General features: G+C 43.4%; 2 protein-coding genes across 2 annotated transcripts; one reads left to right on the top strand and one right to left on the bottom strand.

Annotated features, from left to right (window-relative positions):
* Positions 1-14993: 14993 nt before the first annotated feature.
* Positions 14994-17562, top strand: adob (2-aminoethanethiol (cysteamine) dioxygenase b). Its single transcript, XM_060933056.1, has one exon. It carries the CDS (start codon positions 15225-15227, stop codon positions 15972-15974), a length of 750 nt encoding a protein of 249 aa, XP_060789039.1. The 5' UTR covers positions 14994-15224; the 3' UTR covers positions 15975-17562.
* A 1938-nt stretch (positions 17563-19500) lies between these two features.
* Positions 19501-21320, bottom strand: egr2a (early growth response 2a). Its single transcript, XM_060933055.1, has 2 exons — positions 21173-21320; positions 19501-20516 (listed from the first exon to the last, which is right to left on the bottom strand). Exons 1-2 carry the CDS (start codon positions 21318-21320, stop codon positions 19501-19503), a joined length of 1164 nt encoding a protein of 387 aa, XP_060789038.1.
* Between the last annotated feature and the right edge of the window lie 496 nt (positions 21321-21816).

The following is a 21816-nucleotide window of genomic DNA, read 5'->3' as shown; positions in this document are numbered from 1 at the left end:
TTGAAGAAGCCAACAGGACAACATCATCAGCAAAAAGCAGAGATGAAATCCTGTGGTTCCCAAACAGGATTTCTTCCGGCCCCTGGCTGTGCCTAGAAATTCTGTCCATAAAAATTATGAACAGAACCGGTGACAAAGGGCAGCCCTGCCGGAGTCCAACATGCACTGGGAACATGTCTGACCTACTGCCGGCAATGCGAACCAGACTCCTGCTCCGTTCGTACAGGGACCGGACAGCCCTTAGCAAAGAGCCCCGAACCCATACTCCCGAAGCACCCCCCACAGAATACCACGAGGGACACGGTCGAATGCCTTCTCCAGATCCACAAAGCACATGTGGACTGGTTGGGCAAACTCCCATGAACCCTCGAGCACCCTATGAAGGGTATAGAGCTGGTCCAGTGTTCCACGACCAGGACGAAAACCGCATTGTTCCTCCTGGATCCGAGGTTCGACTATTGGCCGAATTCTCCTCTTCAGTACCCTGGAGTAAACCTTCCCTGGGAGGCTGAGAAGTGTGATTCCCCTATAATTGGAGTACACTCTCTGGTCCCCTTTCTTAAAAAGAGGGACCACCACCCCAGTCTGCCACTCCAGAGGCACTGTCCCCAACTGCCACGCGATGTTGCAGAGGCGTGTCAGCCAAGACAGCCCCACAACATCCAGAGACTTGAGATACTCAGGGCGGATCTCACCCACCCCCGGTGCCTTGCCACCGAGGAGCTTACAAACGACCTCAGTGATTTCGGCTTGGGTAATGGACGAGTCCACCTCTGAGTTATCAGCCTCCATCTCCTCAATGGAAGACATGACAGTGGGATTGAGGAGATCCTCAAAGTATTCCTTCCACCGCCTGACAATGTCCCCAGTTGAGGTCAACAGCTCCCCACCCGCACTGTAAACAGTGTTGGCAGAGTACTGCTTCCCCCTCCTGAGGTGCCGGATGGTTTGCCAGAATTTCTTCTAGGCCAACTGATAGTCCTTCTCCATGGCCTCCCCGAACTCCTCCCAGTTCCGAGTTTTTGCCTCCGCAACTGCCCGAGCTGCGGCACGCCTGGCCTGCCGATACCCGTCAGCTGCTTCAGGAGTCCCGGAGGTCAACATGGCCCGATAGGACTCCTTCTTCAGCTTGACGGCATCCCTTACTTCCGGTGTCCACCACCGGGTTTGGGGATTGCCGCCACGACAGGCACCGGAGACCTTGTGGCCACAGCTCCGAACAGCCGCGTCGACAATGGAGGCAGAGAACATGGTCCACTCAGACTCAATGTCCCCTGCCTCCCTCAGAAGCTGGGAGCTCTCCCGGAGGTGGGAGTTAAAGACCTCCCCGACAGAGTGCTCGGCCAGAAGTTCCCAGCAGACCCTCACCATACGTTTGGGCCTGCCAGGTTTGTCCGGCTTCCTCCTCCGCCAGCGGATCCAACTCACCACCAGGTGGTGATCAGTTGACAGCTCAGCCCCTCTCTTCACCCGAGTGTCCAAGACATAGGGCCGGAGATCAGATGAAACGACAACAAAGTCGATCATCGACCTCTGACCTAAGGTGTCCTGGTGATGTTTATTTCTGTAATATCTAGGGCTGTCAAAATGAATGCGTTAACGCGAGATGATTAATTTCAGGAATTAACAGCGATAATTATTTTAACGCATTAACGCATTCCCGCCCAATTTTACCCACAATTCAACCCTGCCGCATTCATGGATGGAGAAGGCACGTGCACAGCTACCGAAGATGAATAAAGAGTCTGCGCATGTGCACTGCAGCCAGCTGGTGACACCACAATTCAACCCCTGCTGCATTCAGTCATTGTCGTATAAACAGCATGGCTGACACGAGCGACATGGAGGAGTCCAAAGAACCCGTTGACCCTCTGGATGGACAGTTCGAGTATAAAAAGAACAAAGATGGAACAGTAAACAAACATGTTGTGGTTTGCTCACACTGCAGGAAGGACTTTTCCTTTCACCAAAGCACCTCAAGCCTCAAGTATCATCTTAACGCAAAGCATTCATTTGTTGGGGCTTCAACTTCAGGTGTTCCGCCTGGCATGCGTCAGACCACCCTTACTGAACGCAGGGCATTAAGTAAGACAACATCTGAGAAGCTGACTGACACAATTGCCAGATGGATAGCCAAGGACTGTAGACCGATTAATATTGTCGAGGACATGGGCCTCGCAGAAGTTTTGAAAGTGGCAACTTTCGACGCATTCTACAAGCCACTGTCGAGAGGCACAGTGACTACTAAAATCAACAAACTCTATGATGCTAAAAAGAAAACGAAGGAAGAGGATTTGGCTTCAGCGGAATATGTTGCTTTGACAGGAGACCACTGGACCTCCGTGAGTAACAACAATTATCTGGGTGTGACGGCGCACCACATCACTAAAAACTGGGAACTTAAGTCATTTGCTTTAACCGTAATGAAAACAGAAGAGCGTCACTTTGCAGAGGCGTGCGCTCAACAGTTTCAAACAGTGGCACGCAAGTAGAAAATTGAAGGAAAAATCTCAACTATAGGAACGGACAGTGCACGCAATATGACAGCTGCGGCTAAACTACTGCCATATGAGCACATGCCCTGCATCGCTCACATGCTACAGTGAAGCATCAACGTGAGCCTCTCCGATAGTGGATTTGCGAATGTATTAGCCAAGTGTCGCAAAATTGTCGGCCATTTCAGACACAGTGCGGCAAACACCATGGAGCTTCAAGCACAGCAAACGGCCCTGGGACAGAAGCAGGAGCCACTGATCCAAGACGTTTCAACGCGGTGGAACTCTACACTGGAAATGATCAAGCGCCTGAACCGCAATCAAGCAGCAATACAAGAAACCCTTGACCATCAACGCCACAAACTGGTTATGCTGACACCATCAGAATGGGACAAACTGCAGAGACTGAGCACTCTTCTAGAGCCCTGCAGGTAAGGAATGCATATATAATGTGCATATTAAAAAATTACATTTAACTGATCAAGCTCAAATTATAATGTTTAACAGATTTGCCAGCATACCAACTGGTGTTCAAATAACTTGTGTGTGTGTGTGTGTGTGTGTGTGTGTGTGTGTGTGTGTGTGTGTGTGTGTGTGTGTTATTCTACTGCAGGTATGTAACTGAGATTCTGGGTGGAGAGGCCTATATCTCCTGCTCAGTAGTACTGCCTGCTCTCTGCCACCTGCATCAAGTGATGAAAGTCTCTGAAGAAGATCCTGCATATGTGGTGAGATTTAAGACAATCTTCATGGAAGATCTAGCCTCCCGCCAAGAAAATATTAACAATGCATGGCTCAAGCTTGCAACGGCGCTGGATCCACGTTTCAAAGACTTGAAGAGTCTGCCCAAGAGTGAAAGAGAAGAGGTATGGACCTCACTTGGAGGGATGCTTTATGAACAATCACACAGAAGGTCTCTGCAGACTTCTCAAGTTGGACCACCAAGGAAGAAAATTCATCTTCTACAGATGGGCTCAGATTCAGAGTCAGATGAAGAGGTGCAACCTGACAGAGACATACACAGGTACAGAGCAGAGCCAAGCATAAGTATGGAGGACTGCCCCATGCAGTGGTGGGCTGCTCATTCAGGAGCCCATGACAAGCTGGCCCTGCTTGCCCACAAATATCTAGCGACTCCCGCATCCACGGTTTCATGCGAACGACTCTTCTCAGTTGCAGGTCATATTGTTCAGAAGAAACGGTCAGCTTTACATTCAGAAAATGTTAACCAGTTAGTTTGTCTTAGCAACTGGCTAAAAGATGAATAAATAAAAGGTAAAAGGGCCACATGTAATCATGTGAAAGTGGAGCTGTTTGTGCAAAAAGAAAAGTTCCATTCACCTATCCTGTATTTACAAAGAAAAACAGCAATCAATAAGTTGCCAAAATTGTTCAGAATTAAATTTATTTTGTTATTAAAAAAGAAATGTTATATCCGCTTCTTGTCATTTATCTTTCTGTTCTAACAACAATACACAGAAAATGTGAATTTTTCAGTCATATTTAAGAATGGAATTAATCAAAATTAATTCACAGCAGGGCGGCACGGCGGTGTAGTGGTTAGCGCTGTCGCCTCACAGCAAGAAGGTCCGGGTTCGAGCCCCGTGGCCGGTGAGGGCCTTTCTGTGCGGAGTTTGCATGTTCTCCCCGTGTCCGCGTGGGTTTCCTCCGGGTGCTCCGGTTTCCCCCACAGTCCAAAGACATGCAGGTTAGGTTAACTGGTGACTCTAAATTGACCGTAGGTGTGAATGTGAGTGTGAATGGTTGTCTGTGTCTGTGTGTCAGCCCTGTGATGACCTGGCGACTTGTCCAGGGTGTACCCCGCCTTTCGCCCGTAGTCAGCTGGGATAGGCTCCAGCTTGCCTGCGACCCTGTAGAAGGATAAAGCGGCTAGAGATAATGAGATGAGATAATTCACAGCAACCCTGTGATTAATTAGATTAAAAATTTTAATCTTTTGACAGCCCTAGTAATATCTAAAAAAAACCCAGGTCATTCTGTGGCTGGAAAGTTATTTAATTTGAAAGGATTCCCTATATGATATGCATAAAATCGCTCGCTTTGTGCAGTCAAGCAGACAGAGGAAGTCCGTGTGCGCATGCGCAGGGTTACCTGCTTCTTCTTCTTTTGGATTTTACGGCAGCTGGCATCCACAGTGTTGCATTACTGCCATCTAAAGGTTTACCTTGACCATGCACTGACAGTTACATCATTCTGTTGCTAAACTGAGCTGATCACACCGAGGTGCTCGCTGACCGCCGATATTTATTAATTTGGTCCTGCGTTTCCTTTCCTTTGCAACATAACGTCTTTTCTTCTTGCTTTCCGTTATTGTAGTCAGTCTTTCACGTTTCATTCGCACACTCATGTCCTCCATTTCCCTCTCCTGTTTCAAATTTGTATACCACAATGCCTTGTGTGAACAAGGAAAGCCCGCCACGTGATGCATGACGTAGTATCTTGAATTGGGTCATGGTGAAGCAAGAAAAAGTAGCGGAGAATTTAGGGCCATGTGGCCCTACATTCATTAATTGTTCTATTTAAAAAAAAAAAGAATAAAATTGGAAGTCTGTGATTTGAATTCAGTAGCTTTCAGTCCACTAAACAAAAATAATTGGGTGTCAGGGAAAATTATTTTTATGACCTAAACTTGAAAAATCTGAAAGGCAGTTTACCTTTAATGATAAAGTTACCATGGTTGTAATTTTTATGCCAAATTGGGCAAGTTACTCTCTGGCCATCAAGATCTCACTATATAGCAAATAATTGGAATTACATCTAATAAAGTTATTCAAACAGGAAATTTTTCTATTATATGATGTATATCATATAGATTGGGAGAGGGGAAGGGGGTTTATGGAGTGGATAATGTCTGCACATCATGCGTGTGCACCACAGTGACCTTGCTTCCCATGCAAAGGCTGAAGAAAAAAAGAAATAAAAATATGTCTCCCTTTTTCCAGTACCTGAATTTTTTGGTCTAGTTTCAAGTTTTTTGTGTGGTTTTGAGATATAGTTGGGCTGGACATTTTTCTCATCTGTGCACTCTATGACAATGGCAACAGGATACTCCACTTCTGTATCAAACACTAAACAATTGTATACTCAATAGCCACTTTAACAGGAACACTTGTACACGGGCACATTCATGCAGTTATCTAATCAGCCAATCATATGGCCATTTTCCTCTGACCTCTCTTATCAACAAGATGTTTCCACCCACAGAACTGTTACTCACACAATGTTTTTTTGTTTTTCGCACCATTCTGTGTAAACTCTAGAGACTGTTGTGTGTAAAATTCCCAGGAGATCAGCAGTTTCTGAAATACTCAAACCAGTACATCTGGCACCAACATCCATGCCACAGTGAAAGTCACTGAGATCACAATTTTCCTGTTCTGATGTTTGATGTGAACATTAACTGGAGCTCTTAACCTGTATCTATATGATATTATGAATCGCACTGCGGCCACATGATTGGCTGATTAGATAACTGCATGAATGAGCAGGTGTAGAGGTGTTCCTATTAAAGTAGACAGTGATGGTACATTCATAGCGAACACGGTGAGAGCATTAAAATTTGCTCTGGCTGCTCTACCAACAATGCTGGTAAGTTCTTGGACTCTCTATGATGTAGATGAAATACACGGCTATAAGGTCATTCAGAATGCTTCGTCTTGCAAACACGTCGGTATCTTTGTGCTGACTGACCACAAGCAGGATATAAGTTGACCTCATGAAAACTTTTAAATGTGAAGGTAAGAAATCGATCAATAAAGGAAAATAATGAACAGTTATGATACATGTTTGGTAAGAAAGTAAACTAACAATATAAACTGATTGAAAGCCATTTGTGTGGTGGGACTTTTGTGTTGAGGCTAAGTGAAATTTCAACATGCAGTTTCATCTCATCTCATCTCATCTCATTATCTCTAGCCGCTTTATCCTGTTCTACAGGGTCACAGGCAAGCTGGAGCCTATCCCAGCTGACTATGGACGAAAGGCAGGGTACACCCTGGACAAGTCGCCAGGTCATCACAGGGCTGACACATAGACACAGACAACCATTCACACTCACATTCACACCTACGGTCAATTTAGAGTCACCAGTTAACCTAACCTGCATGTCTTTGGACTGTGGGGGAAACCGGAGCACCCAGAGGAAACCCACGCGGACACGGGGAGAACATGCAAACTCCGCACAGAAAGGCCCTTGCCGGCCACGGGGCTCAAACCCGGATCTTCTTGCTGTGAGGCGACAGCGCTAACCACTACACCACCGTGCCACCCAACATGCAGTTTATTCGCAAAGTATAAGGATGCTCTTAATGCTGCCCGATCCTCCTACTACGCTAACATCATTAAGAGTGGCAATCATAGACCCAAAACTCTGTTTAATACAATAAATAAACTTCTTCAGCCTCCTTCCTCAACCACTCTCAGTTCCCCTGCTCAGTGTCAGGCTTTTTTGGATTTTTTCAAGGATAAAATTGACAGTATTTACCAACACTTTCATTCTGAAATTAATTCTTCTGTCTCACTAGTAGCTCTTTTTCATAAAGCTGACTGCTGTCTCTCTGCTTTCTCTCCTGTTGATTCTTCTAAAGTATCGGAAATTATGACTAAGTCCTCCTCCTCCTCATGTCTGTTGGACCCTGCACCCACTGCACTTCTTAAATCCTGTGTATCTGCTATCTCCCCTTATATTGCTCATTTGATTAATCAGTGTTTTGCTTTAGGCACTGTTCCCATCTCCCTCAAAATTGCTTCAGTTACACCAATACTAAAGAAACCTGGTCTAGATTCTCTTTCACTGTCCAATTACAGACCCATTTCAAATCTCCCTTTCCTAGCCTCTCAGCTTCATACTTTCCTTGCTTGTAATGATCTCTATGAACCCTTTCAGTCAGGCTTTCGCAATATGCATAGCACTGAATCTGCTCTCTTAAGAGTTATTAATGACCTCCTGCTCTCAACTGATGCTGGTCATCTCAATGTTCTTGTTCTCTTGGACCTCACAGCTGCCTTTGACACTGTACGTCATAAGATACTCATTTCCAGACTGTGAAGATTCTCAGTCATCCAGGTCATAGTAAACTGTGGGTGGTAGAAGAGAGCAACTGGACTTGTTTGAAGATTCTTGAAAACGTTTCACCTCTCATCCGAAAGGCTTCCTCAGTTCTGTCCGACTAATTTATTTATTTTTTCTCGTCTTGACTACTGCAATTCTCTCTTTTATGGTCTCCCTGCCACATTGCTCAATTGCCTGCAGTACATCCAAAACTCAGCAGCAAGAGTCCTCACACTCACCAAGCGCACTGCTCACATCACTCCTGTTTTACAGCAACTGCATTGGTTGCTAATTATTTTTCGGATCACATACAAAATCTTGCTTTTAACCTGTAAAGCTCTTCATGGTTTCACCCCTTCCTATCTCTGTGAGCTAATTCATTTGTACTGTCCCTCCCGCTCCCTCAGATCTTCTGTCTGTGGACTTCTGACTGTTTCACGTTTTAAACTGGCATCTATGGGTGGCAGATCATTCAGTGTTGCTGCTCCTAAACTTTGGAACTCATTTCCACAATCGCTTCGTGACTGTTCCACTCTCTCTTCCTTCAAAGCTAACTTGCAAACTTTTCTCTTTACCTCACACTACTCTTCCTAGTGGCGTTTTTTTTTTTGTTGTTGTTGGTAACTCCTGTGTAAAGCGTCCTTGGGTTTTGTGAAAGGCGCTATATAAATTGAAATTATTATTATTATTATTATTATTATTATTTTAATGTACGTCCCTGTATGCAAACAGGGTCACAAATAATGGGGAAACCTGCCACCGCAATTATTAATTTCTCCTCCATTGTACTTGGGAATGCTTTGAACTGAACCAAAATTTAGATGATGGTGTTCTCTAGTATTCTTTAGAGTGGAACATTTCTAAATTCTGATTGGTTGGTTACACTCTGTTCACACCAAACGTGGCAAGAGCGTCAAAGTTTGCTCTCGCTGCTTTGCCAATGCCGCTAGTTAAGTTTGTGGATGCTCTGTGACATAAATTAAACAGGTGGCTAAAAGGTCGTTCAGAATGCTTCGTCTTGCAAACTTTATTTAAAAGGGCCATAGAGCAAACACACATCAACCGGTATATCTTAATAAGATAATTTTTAAAAATACAAGTAAAACAAAATTATAAAAAAAAAAATTAACAATCTTGTTAGGGAGACTGGGTAGACTTTTTGTCTTTACTTGTTTTGTTTTTTGCCTTGTAGCCAAATCAAGGCACCTAACCCCCAACTGTTCCCCAGGTGCTGTAGCATAGCTGCCCACTGCTCTATGTATGTGTGTGTGCTCATTGCTCACGTGTGTGTGTGTGTGTGTGTGTGTGTGTGTGTGTGTGTGTGTGTGTTCACTGCTTCAGATGGGTTAAATGCAGAGGAGGAATTTCACTGTGCTTGAGTGTACATCCTGTGATGTTTAATGTAACACCATGGTCCTGGAGAAATGTAGTTTCGTTTTAACTGTGTACTGTACCAACTGTATATGGTTGAAATGACAAATAAAAAGACCTTGACCTTTGACCATAAAAGGCTTCTTCTTCTATATTATGCATTTCACCAACTTACTTGAAATACCTATATTTTCTGACCCCTTGATCCATGCTTTGTTTTTTTATGTCCCTGTGTGCAAACAGAGAAACATCATAAATAATGAAGAAACCTGCCACCTCCATGGTAGGCTACTTGGGAAAGGTTAAAACAGAACCAAAATTTACACGACTGTGTTCTCTAGGATTCTTTAGAGTGGAGCACTTTTAAATTCTGATTGGTTGCAGCCGAGCCACGTCATAGCTCATTACCATGAAGTTGCCTGGACTTCCAACACATGCTCTGCCACCGTTCTCTCCACTGGCTCCCATAGAAAATGAATGACTTCCGACTGTTTTGACGTTCCCACCCCATTTCGTGTAGAACCATTCAGAACGAGCTGCCAGACAATAGGATATCGATTTTCAACTGCCTATTACAAGAGTACTCTAAAATTCACTAGATAATGATTAAATATACCATGCACTGAGAGGCACTGGTAATTTTGGATTCTCTGAAGTAACTGGCACAGTACTGTTTTGTGAGGGACACAGCCCTGAAGAAAATAGTACTATGCCAGTCACTGAAGAGAATCCATAATTACTGGTGTCTCTCAGTGCATGGTATATTTGATTTATATCCCTCATCAAAAAACTCCAAACTAAAAGTGTTAACTACAAAGAATTACAAATAAATCTGAAAAAAAAAATAGAGGTCTAACTCACAGCTGTGACTTGAGTCAGTCATATAGCTTGAAATTGTGATGTCAGTTCATGGTATATCCAGGATAGACCATGGACTGACTCACACCATATCCATTTTTTTTCTACTTTTTGATGTCAGGAGATACATTGCTTAATCAGTGGTGGAACTATTATGTCATGTGACCCACCCTTGGCCAAGCCCTGCACGGGAATTTTTTTGATGAGGGCTATAATAGTCAATATCATGAGTCAAGTGTGACAACCTCTCGATTTAGGATTAATGTCGTCCTGCCCAACCAAAATCTATGGTCACAGGTTGCTGCTGACCAGATCGTTTATAACATAGCAATGTCCTCCTGTGATGTCAGAGCAGCAGGAAACAACTAACCACGCACCAGAATAGCAAAAATACAGCAACAAGGAAAAAAATAAATAAATTAGCACCAGAATATCTAAACACCTTGCAAATATTTCAGTATAAACATTTTAATGTATTTTAAGGGTAATGTTTCTTTTCATTAAGGTCACTCATGAGGACTTTAGTTTTATGACATACAGTGGGGCAAAAAAGTATTTAATCAGCCACCAATTGTGCAAGTTCTCCCACTTAAAAAGATGAGAGAGGCCTGTAATTTTCATCATAGGTACACTTCAACTATGAGAGACAGAATGGGGGAAAGAATCCAGGAAATCACATTGTAGGATTTTTAATGAATTAATTGGTAAATTCCTCGGTAAAATAAGTATTTGGTCACCTACAAACAAGCAAGATTTCTGGCTCTCTGTCCTCCACTCGTTACCTGTATTAATGGCACCTGTTTGAACTTGTTATCAGTATAAAAGACACCTGTCCACAACCTCAAACAGTCACACTCCAAACTCCACTATGGCCAAGACCAAAGAGCTGTCAAAGGACACCAGAAACAAAATTGTAGACCTGCACCAGGCTGGGAAGACTGAATCTGCAATAGGTAAGCAGCTTGGTGTGAAGAAATCAACTGTGGGAGCAATTATTAGAAAATGGAAGACATACAAGACCACTGATAATCTCCCTCGATCTGGGGCTCCATGCAAGATCTCACCCCGTGGGGTCAAAATGATCACAAGAACGGTGAGCAAAAATCCCAGAACCACACGGGGGGACCTAGTGAATGACCTGCAGAGAGCTGGGACCAAAGTAACAGAGGCTACCATCAGTAACACACTATGCTGCCAGGGACTCAAATCCTGCAGTGCCAGATGTGTCCCCCTGCTTAAGCCAGTACATGTCCAGGCCCATCTGAAGTTTGCTAGAGAGCATTTGGATGATCCAGAAGAGGATTGGGAGAATGTCATATGGTCAGATGAAACCAAAATAGAACTTTTTGGTAAAAACTCAACTTGTCGTGTTTGGAGGAGAAAGAATGCTGAGTTGCATCCAAAGAACACCATACCTACTGTGAAGCATGGGGGTGGAAACATCATGCTTTGGGGCTGTTTTTCTGCAAAGGGACCAGGACGACTGATCCGTGTAAAGGAAAGAATGAATGGGGCCATGTATCGTGAGATTTTGAGTGAAAACCTCCTTCCATCAGCAAGGGCATTGAAGATGAAACGTGGCTGGGTCTTTCAGCATGACAATGATCCCAAACACACCACCCGGGCAACGAAGGAGTAGCTTCGTAAGAAGCATTTCAAGGTCCTGGAGTGGCCTAGCCAGTCTTAGGGTGACCACCTGTCCCGCATAGTGCGTGCGCGTACAGCATTTGAAGCCGAATTTATGCGTCCCGCAAATTCAGAACGTGTCCCGCATAATCGATGCTTGCTGAGGGGGCTGTCGCTCTCCCCGGGCCACCCAGGCAGCCAAACGAATATTACGAGTACTTGACATTTCAGCACACCACCGTCGCCACTATAGACTGTAGAACAAAACCACACACACACCCCTCACAACTGACTGGTTGTTGTCAACTTTTTGTTGTTGCTATGACACCGCACTCACGTGCACAGACAGTGACGAGGGACGCAGGTGCAACGCATGCATTGCTTTCATATTAAAAAATGGAGAAAGGTACCGGGGAGATGGCAGGTGAGGCACCACCACCTCCAGTTAAAAAGAGAAGGTGTATGTACAGGAAAGAGTGGGAAAATTAATATTTGTGGCTGAAAGGGGTTGAGGAGGATACCGAGAGGGCTTTTTGTGACCTTTGCAAAACATCTTTCTCAATCGGACATGGCGGGGAATACGATGTGAAACGACACAGGCTCGCAGAGACTCACAAGAAACGTGTGCAACAGAAAGAAACGTCTAAATCTATGGATGCTTTCCTCCGACCTAAAAATGACTCTCTAGCTGACAAAGTGACTGCGGCAGAGGTGACGAGTGTGTATCACACTGTCCAACACGCAATATCATATCAGGCAGGAGATTGTGGCACAAAGCTGTGGTTGTGAGTTAAGAGACTTTTTTTCTACTGTTTCTGTGGTGCTGAGCCACTACAATTCCTGTTAATCCACTGAAAACTAAATGGAGACTTGTCACTATTCCTGCTGTACTGATGCACTGCAAAGCCTCAGACTCAATATTATATTATGATTGATTTAAAGTGAATAAATTGTAATGGAAAATAAATAAAATTGAGTAGCTTCAGTAAATCATAAGTGGAAGTGTGTCTGTCAAGTCATTGAATGGTCAAAATATTATGAATGTTTATTTAAAAAAAAAACACATTTGGTGGCCTGTTCATGACCATACATCACCAATAACAGCAGAATATGGTATTATTGATATACCATGTAAGGTAGTATGTGCTAGAAATGGGTAAACCACTATCTGTGAGTCTTCCAGTGGCTGGCGCGGCGCAGTGGGGGCGGCGTCCCACATTGTCCCTCAAAAACATACCCCTTGTCCCCCCTTGGGCTTATGAGCAGGTGGTCACCCTAGCCAGTCTCCAGATCTCAACCCCATAGAAAATCTTTGGAGGGAGTTGAAAGTCCGTGTTGCCCAGCAACAGCCCCAAAACATCACTGCTCTAGAGGAGATCTGCATGGAGGAATTGGCCAAAATACCAGCAGCAGTGTGTGAAAACCTTGTGAAGACTTACAGAAAACATTTGACCTCTGTCATTGCCAACAAAGGGTATATAACAAAGTATTGAGAAGAACTTTTGTTATTGACCAAATACTTATTTTCCACCATAATTTGCAAATAAATTCTTTAAAAATCAGACAATGTGATTTTCTGGATTATTTTTCTCATTTTGTCTCTCATAGTTGAGGTATACCTATGATGAAAATTACAGGCCTCTCTCATCTTTTTAAGTGGGAGAACTTGCACAATTGGTGACTGACCAAATACTTTTTTGCCCCACTGTATTTAGGAAATGATGTATTCTGCTTGGTGTCACATTGTATTTATAGCACCACACTTCATTGGGAAATCTTTTTTTTTTAACTAACCTGCCTTTCTAAGGGTCCTTGCGGTTGATCCTTTTCCATTCTGGGAATCCCAATCTCCAAAAGTTGACTTGGATTTAGTCCCTAAAATCTCTAAACAAGAGGATAGTAGTTTCTACATGTTACACTCGGCATTAGAACACATTCAACTCAAATGCAGTCAGTACTTACATATATTTACTGATGGTTCAAAAAAAGATTTTACTTGTGCATCTGGTGTTGTAATTCCAAGTCTAAACATTCAAAAAGATTATAAAATCTCAAATGGTACTATTTTTTAGAGCTGAGTTACTAGCAATTACAAAGGCTTTGGAACTTCTTATTGATAAACCTCCTTTTCAATGTGTGATATTTTCTGATTCTTTGTCTGCCTTACAAAAAAATTCAAAAGGAAGATAATGACAGAATTATTAGAGTTCCGATTTTTATGTACCAGCTTTATCTTATGGGTGTTGAGGTTGTTTTTTGTTGGATTCCAGCTCATGTAGGTATTAAAGGAAATGAAATGGCTGATAAATTGGCCAAAAGATCTGTAAATAAAACCTATTAAGACATTCATTAACCTTACTTCTGATATCACAAAACATATCAAAGATGTTATTTTTACAATATGGCAAGACAGATGGGAAAATTCTCAAACTGGTAGATTCTACCAACTTGAACCAAATATTACAACACATCACATATTCTGACAGAAACAAACAAACAAAGGATAATTACAAGACTCAGATTTGGAAAATGTCTACTTAATGATACACAATTTCTTTAAAAAAAAACAAAGCAAAAAAAAAAAACCTCCAATCAATGTACAACTTGTGGTGTAAAAGAAAATGTCAAACACCTGCTTATCAAATATCCAAACTCCATCCCATCCATCCATTATCTGTAGCCGCTTATCCTGTTCTACAGGGTCGCAGGCAAGCTGGAGCCTATCCCAGCTTTTTGAGAGTGGGTGAGAGGTGGGGTCAAGTCGCCAGATCATCGCAGGGCTGACATATAGACACAGACAACCATTCACACTCACACCTACGGTCAATTTAGAGCCACCAATTAACCTAACCTGCATGTCTTTGGACTGTGGAGGAAACCGGAGCACCCATGCAGACACGGGGAGAACATGCAAACTTCACACAGAAAGGCCCTCACCGGCTGCTGGGCTTGAACCCAGGACCTTCTTGCTGTGATGCGACAGTGCTAACCACTACCCCACCGTGCCACCACAATTATAAATTAATATTAAAAATTTACTTTTACATAAAGAATTTTATCATGACATTTATAAGTTTATTACTGAAAAAGAAATAAAAATTTAATTAAAAAAAGAAACTCGTATTTAATGTGTGCGTGTCACAATATGTGAACTCGTAGCTCCAGTCCTTATAGGACGCCAAATCACTGAGTGTAAGCGTCTATAAAACAAGCTAAAGCAAGCAAGGTCCCTGCACAACCTTTATTATGCTATTGAGGGTGTTTTTTTGTGGGAACTCTGTTACCCCAGAGGTCTCTGGCCTGTGTCCTATGCGTGAGAAGTGTGGCCCATATGTGATTACCTAAAACATTAAGAAAATCTGGGTATTGTAGTGCATCTTAAAAAATATTTCCTTCCTAGCTGTTTATTCTGTTTCAGAATAAGCAAACTCCTTGTCCTGAATAAATGGCTGTCATTGGAGGATTTAACCGGTAAGGACTTGTATGTTTTATTTTCACAACAACCGGAAATGCAGACGCTTCCGATCTGGTAGGACTACATATCCCATAATTCCACGTGTTCCAAACTGCCATTCCGTCATTGCGTACGTGTAGATCAGATCTGTGTATATGGGGATATTGTGGTGGTGATGATGAAGAGTTCGGTACATGACTTTGTGTAAAGTATTTTCGGTAAATTGTTGATTAATCGCAAAAGCTAAGTCGTTTTGGAGTTGTGAGGTTTTCCGGGCGCTTGTGAATGTCTCCACAAGGCTGGAGGTTGAACTAGTTGTTGCTAACTGACGTCCAGGACAAGTGGCTGTATGATGCCTCAGGACAACATGAGCTGTCTGATCCAGAGACTTGCCCGACAGGCACTTGCGACCTTCCGCTACCAGGCCAGTGAGGAAAGCAAAGCGTTTGTGGAGAATCAGAGCAAGCTGAGGAGCCTGCTGGGGGAGGTCAGGGCTGCGGATCTGAAGATTGTTCCGCGGTGTGTGGAGGGCAGCTGTGCGCCCCAGCAGCTCCTCGGTCCTCCGGTCACCTACATGCATATCTGCGAGACGGACTTATTCAGCATGGGGGTGTTTCTGTTAAAGCACGGCGCTTCTATCCCGCTCCACGACCACCCAAACATGCACGGCATGCTAAAAGTGCTTTACGGCAAGGTCAGGGTTAGTTGTTACGACAGGTTGGATATCTCACCCGACAGCGCCAGTGCGAGGCAGTTTAACCCCCCGCTGCTCCCCTTCCAAAAGAGCGCCGTGCAGCGCTCTGTAGGCGAGTTCACCGAGCACAGCGCCCCGTGTGTCTTATCCCCGCACAGGGACAACCTGCATCAGATCGAGGCCGTGGACGGACCCACCGCCTTCCTTGACATTTTAGCACCGCCTTACGACCCAGACGACGGCAGGGACTGCCACTATTATAAAGTTTTGCAGCAGGTTCCCGAGGGTGCAGATAAAAAGGCAGGGGGCCTGGAGCAGACAGAGTTCTGGCTCATGGAAATCCCTCAGCCGAGTGATTTCTGGTGTGGTGCTGAACCTTACCCCGGCCCAAAGGTTTCTCTCTGAAAGCCTGAATTTCACGCTGTATTGTGACAGTAAGCTGGACTGTTGACTTCGCAAACAAAGTTTCGACCTCTCATGGACCTCGTTGCTGTGTCTGACTATTTCACTTGTGATCTGGCCTGCCTGATTGCTAATGTGCATGAAGATTGACAGTTTCAAAGCAGAACTCTCTTGTTTGCTCCGAGTTTCTTGTTTCAATATTTACATATTCAACAAATCATAGAACTAGGCCAGTTTCTTGCAGGCCTACAGTACATGGAGTGTGTGTGTGCTGGAACAGGCATTTAAATATAATCAGTAATGAATTAAACATTCCACACCCATGTCTGGTTTTGATTAACTGGGCCCTGACTTTATCATTATTATTATTACCTCCGCCAAGGTTATGTTTTCGGTAGTGTTCGTTTGTTTGTCTGTTAGCAACATTACGGAAAAAGTTATGAACGGATTGCTCTGAATTTTTTTTCCAGAGGTGTGACTGGGCATAAGTAACAATCCATTAAGTTTTGGCGGTGATCCGGATCACCGTCTGGATCCCGGAATTTTTTAAAGGATTCTTGGCGGAGGTCTGCGCTCTCCGAGTGCTTTTCTTGTTGTTGTTTGGTAACTTTCATTTCAGTATGTCATACACACTGTATATGTTATATTGAAACAAAACTACTGAAGTAAATGAGTAATTTTATATCTAGCATGTAACTTAAGAGTTGCAGTTCAGCTGTCATTTCAGTTTCACTCTGGACTTTGTGCCCAAATCAAATGAGACTCTTTACAGCAGTGGTTCTCACCCAAAATATGGACATGAGGTGGGTCATTTGGCATGTCCTCAGTCAAAATGTCAAACGTTTTTGCACAGCTTTTGACCATGCATTTTTATTTTGAAAGACATCTGGTGTTTTCCACCTGCAGGTATAATGGACTGCTTACAACTAGTTTGTGTCTGTAAACTGATAGTAAACAATGACAGGAAATGCCGATAGTCAAATTGACCTTGCGTACGTACAGAGGTACATTGGTGGATTTTCTTTCTTCTTTTTTTTCTTTCTTTCAGCTTTTGGGTCATGACCTAAAGGTAAATGTTAACACTCTGAAGCAAGGGGCATTCAAGAACCACTGCTAAAGAGTCCTTTACATAAATTAATGAGATGAGTTTTTTTTTTTTTTCACTTGCACAGTTAATTGCATGACTGAAGCTTATATTTTGTAAATTATTCAGTTTAGTGTTGTGTTGAGGAATCTTAATAATTTAGACTAATTCCAAACAATACATTTCTGATTTATTTAAAGTTATGTTTGGCTTAATCTAGATCTCTCTCTCCCATGTAGTTGTTGTCATGTGAAGTATCAGGATTACATCCAGATTATGCATATAAAAATGAAGTTGTAAAAGATACTGTACTGTACATTTTAAACACTTTTAATCTGGTCATCTAAACCACTGATGGTGGCCACGTTATGCATGTATAAATGACTCTGATGCACTTCACCTGAATGTGAATGTTGATGCCATCAAACCTAGTAAGATTTACAAGGTTATTAAAAATCCTGATGTGGCAACCTTCAAATAAAGCTAACTAAAAGTGAGGAACAACAATGCAAGTTGGTGTTTGAATGTAATGAGCTGGTTTGCATATTAATTTATAAATGCAGATTTCAGTCTGACCAGAGATGCGTTTGTCTGCAAGTGTAAACACGCATGGTTAAAGTCTTATGAACCTTCATACAAGACTTATGAGATGTCCAGGTGTATATGGGCTCCTAGGTTCACTCTTCCCCAAAGATGTTAAAGAGTAGCCTCTAGTGGTATGACTACTGCCTGGCACTTTAAAACTTTCCCATTTACAACACCACATATAAAGCATATCTACATTGTGTTAATTAAATTATTTACAGATTCACATTTCATAGCATGATTTGGACACACTTCTTCTGTGTACAGAACAAACGTTAGGAGGGCCCACTAGGAACAAATTAAGTTCTTGGCAAGGGCCCAGTTTCACAAAAAGTCATCACAAAAATCACAGTAAGATAGTCAAGTGAGCGTTACTTCACCAGTTTTGAAAAGCAGCAGTTAATTCTATGCAGTGATTGGTGAATTTTACAAAGGAATAATCAGTTACAAACTTTGAAACAGTAGACCTAGACTTAAAAGAAACAATATACAGAGCTCAAATAGCAAACTTGTAACAGCGGAGGTTTTTTTTTTCCCTGATCATTTAAAATACATAAACAGTGTAATACATAAGACTCATATAAAGTTGCCTTCGATTTGTACACACAGGCCAGGTCAGAAACCACATAGTACCGTACTATATCATACTGTTTTTACATACACTTATTACCAGGCATATGCAGAGGTTGGCATGCTCTTTTTAGAGCTCCCTTTTTGGCAAAAGTGCCCTGTTTCAGTGTAAATTACAAATCTGATTTGAGGCAAAGTATGAATTACAACAATCATATAGGCAAAAGAAAAAAGCAGTAGACAATTGAAAAAAATCTGAGAGAAATTTTATAGTTAGGTAAAGTACATATGGGTTAAAAAAAAATCACAACTGTGCTAATATGTCTAAATCAGTTGAATAAGTATGTGATTGTTTCCAACCATATATAGGTTTAATCTTGGAACTCGAATGTTTGTTGATTAGTTAGCTCCCAGCTGCTAATAAAACATTACTATTTTACTCTGTATTTTAGTTCAGGTTCTTACCTCAGCTTCTTGAAGATTTAAAGAATTTCTGCTGAAAAAAAAATGAACCAAATAGAGGTTTAACAACTAAGTTGGCAAGCAAGCTGTTGCTTGCTGTTAAAGGGACTTAATTCAATAGCTAATTTACTCCATTATATACCATAGTGAGTGAGAAAGGAGGCAGCTATGGGCTTGTCTTCCTGAAAGCAAGACTGAAACAGAGCCTGCAGGGAAAGATACTTTCATATTTATTAGGCCTACAAAAGGGAGTAAAATAAAACGTTAAAAAAAAAAAATCCAGTTAAGAATGTGTTTGTTTATATTCTATATTTCTCAGCCCTGTGCATATGCAGTCTGCCAACCTTTTCCATCTCTTGAAAATGTTAATAGTAGACTCAGGCCCAGGTTTCCATGGACCTTGATTAGTTAGGTCAGCAAGCACTCTGCAGTGGGAACCCATGGTATATGGCCTAATATGAGTCCCCAGCCAAGGTCCTGGAGTACCCACTGTCGTGACCTGAAGATTTTAGTGTTTTCCCTGCTCTATCACACCCACTTCAATTCAGTATTAGTTGAGTCAGATGTGTTAGAGCAGAAAAGACATCAAAATGTGCAGGACAGGGGTTACTCCAAGACCAGGTTTGGGAACGTGTGATCTAGAGCAACAATTTGAGCTATGGAGATGCCACTTTTTGAAATCATGCCCCTGAAGAACTCTGCATGTCCTGGTTAAGCAATGCAGTATAAGTTTGAGACAGACCCATTTAAACAATATGACGTCTCGGGCTCTGTCCAGAGCCCTTTCCATGTCATGTGGTCAGAGTTCAGGAGGATGCTGTTTATTTCTCACATGGCTCCCTGAGCGCCTGATGTGTGGGCAGGAGGAGCGCTCGCCCTTTTCTCTTTCTGTCTTTGGTGGATTTTTGCGTGCCTCCTTCTCTCGTCGCTCCTGGCGAACTTCCGGCCGCAGAAGTCGCAGGAGAAGGGCTTCTCTCCCGTGTGCGTGCGGATGTGCGTGGTGAGGTGGTCACTGCGGCTGAAGCTGCGCATGCAGATGCGGCATTGGAACGGCTTGTGGCCGGTGTGGATGCGCACATGGCGCGTGAGCTCGTCGGAGCGCGAGAACCTGCGGTCGCATCCCTCCGCTGGACACGGGTACGGACGCTCATGAACCGGGGTCTTGCACGGCCGGGTCGGGTACTTCCTTGGTCGCAGTATTGGTCGTAACTGGACACTCTGAGGGTTGGAGTCCGTGGGTGGCCTCAATCCGTCCACGGGACACGAAAGAGTAAAATTTCTGATCATGTTCAGTGGAGTGAGGGGCGGAGGAACTCGAACGGAGTCCAGAGAGCAGGAGAACGGTTTCCGGTCTTGGAAGACTGGCACATCCCTTTGGCTGCTGCTCTGGTAAAAACCTCCATAATCTGGTATGATGGAGAAAAGCGCACCGTCTATGGTGGACTTCGGGGACGTGTAAGAAGCGGGTGGGTACGTTATCGGGCATGTACTGGTTGACAGGTAGGTCGAGGGGTCCTGGTAGCCATCCGCACTACAGGTGTAAGGAGTAGGTGATGTGTACATGTGCTCCATATCCTTCTCGTGTACTTTGGCGCAAACTGGAGCCCCTGAGAGGTCTGTGGATCCTGGAGAGGAGGTCGGGAAAGAGGTGAGGGAAGGTGTCGCGCTTTGTACTTCTGTGCAGACAAAGTTGATCAAGCTGTCTGTGTTCCAGCTGCCGACTGCGCACTGAGCGCCAATGGAAATCTTACCCGTGTAGGCGAGAGGAGAACTCTGTGTGCTGTTCGGATCTGTAAAGTCAGCAATGCGCTTTTCCTTAGAGCAACTGTCTGCACCCAGCCCACCTGTCAGATCGCAAGAAATAAATATAAATATAAATTCTAACATTATACTTTCCTGTACAATTTGGGCGCACACACATCTGTATCAATGGAATTCACTCATAAAATAATACATTCCATCCATCATCTCTAGCCGCTTATAATGTCCTACAGGGTCGCAGGCAAGCCGGAGCCTATCCCAGCTGACTATGGGTGAGAGGCTGGGTACACCCTGGACAAGTCACCAGGTCATCACAGGGCTGACAAACAACCATTCACACTCACGGTCAATTTAGAGCCATCAATTAGCCTAACCTGCATGTCTTTGGACTGAGCACCCAGAGGAAACCCATGCAGACACAGGGAGAACATGCAAACTCCACACAGAAAGGCTCGAACCCAGGACCTTCTTACTGTGAGGCGACAATGCTAACCACTACACCACCTTGCCGCCCCATAATACATTCCATAATAATAATAATAAAGTTGGTGTGCATGTTTTCTGGACTTGATTCGTTTGATGACCCATGTTTTTATTCCGTCAGAAGTAAGACGCATCTTCTCACCATAAAAACTTCACACACACTAACTTTTGCACAGGTGAACTAACTAGTCGATGTATATGACATGCTATAGACAGAGAAGCAGAGCGCTTGCACGGTCTATATTTGTGCGCTTACCTCCTGATGCCTCGCTTCCCAGGTCTACATGAGGAAAAGCGCTCGGTATTTCTGAACGGATTTCATCCATAGGACAAGCATCAGTTGCAATGGAGTGAATGAAATCTGTCAGCGACTCTGCAACTTTATCCACACTGTTAGCCGTCATTTTAAACCACTGCAAAGTTGCCCAAAAGCACTGAGGTTTTTTTTTTTTTTTTAAGTTCAGTTCAACCAGGCATTACAGCCTCATTTAGGACATACTGTAAAAAAGATTACAACGGATATCTTTATTCACTGGATATCCTGAATATGATAAACTGCTCGCTGCTCTGTTGTTAATTCGCACGCTTCAGTTGCCCGACCGGAGATAACCGAGGCTCGTGCGTTAGTAAGCATTTAAAGGAGGCTTTGAATATGTGTTACGTCATTGACCATAAAAGGACCGGAGATAAAAGAAGGTTGGGCAGCTAACAGGAGGCGCGCATTGTGACACAGACCGGGAATCAGTGCCTGTCAGTGCCGAGATCATTTCTCAAGCGCTGGGTTTATACTTTTCTAGCTGTCAGGTCAGGTCTGTTAATCTGTCTGTCAGACTGTTTTACTTTGCTGTTGGTTTATGCAGTTTCTTTGTAAATTGGGGAGAAACGCGCAGTCAATTTTCC

This window comes from Neoarius graeffei, chromosome 11, assembly GCF_027579695.1.
Source record: "Neoarius graeffei isolate fNeoGra1 chromosome 11, fNeoGra1.pri, whole genome shotgun sequence".
In the NCBI taxonomy this organism is placed as follows: domain Eukaryota; kingdom Metazoa; phylum Chordata; class Actinopteri; order Siluriformes; family Ariidae; genus Neoarius; species Neoarius graeffei.
Note: the sequence above shows the minus strand (reverse complement) of the source record. Positions and strands in the feature narration are given on the sequence as shown.

Excerpts from the sequence above, each read along its gene's own strand:
- adob (XM_060933056.1), top strand. The coding sequence starts at position 15,225 with ATGATGCCTCAGGACAACATGAGCTGTCTGATCCAGAGACTTGCCCGA.
- egr2a (XM_060933055.1), bottom strand. The coding sequence starts at position 21,320 with ATGACGGCTAACAGTGTGGATAAAGTTGCAGAGTCGCTGACAGATTTC. Across the intron at positions 20,517-21,172 it reads GGGAAGCGAGGCATCAGGAG|GTGGGCTGGGTGCAGACAGT; the intron begins GTAAGCGCACAA and ends GCGATCTGACAG.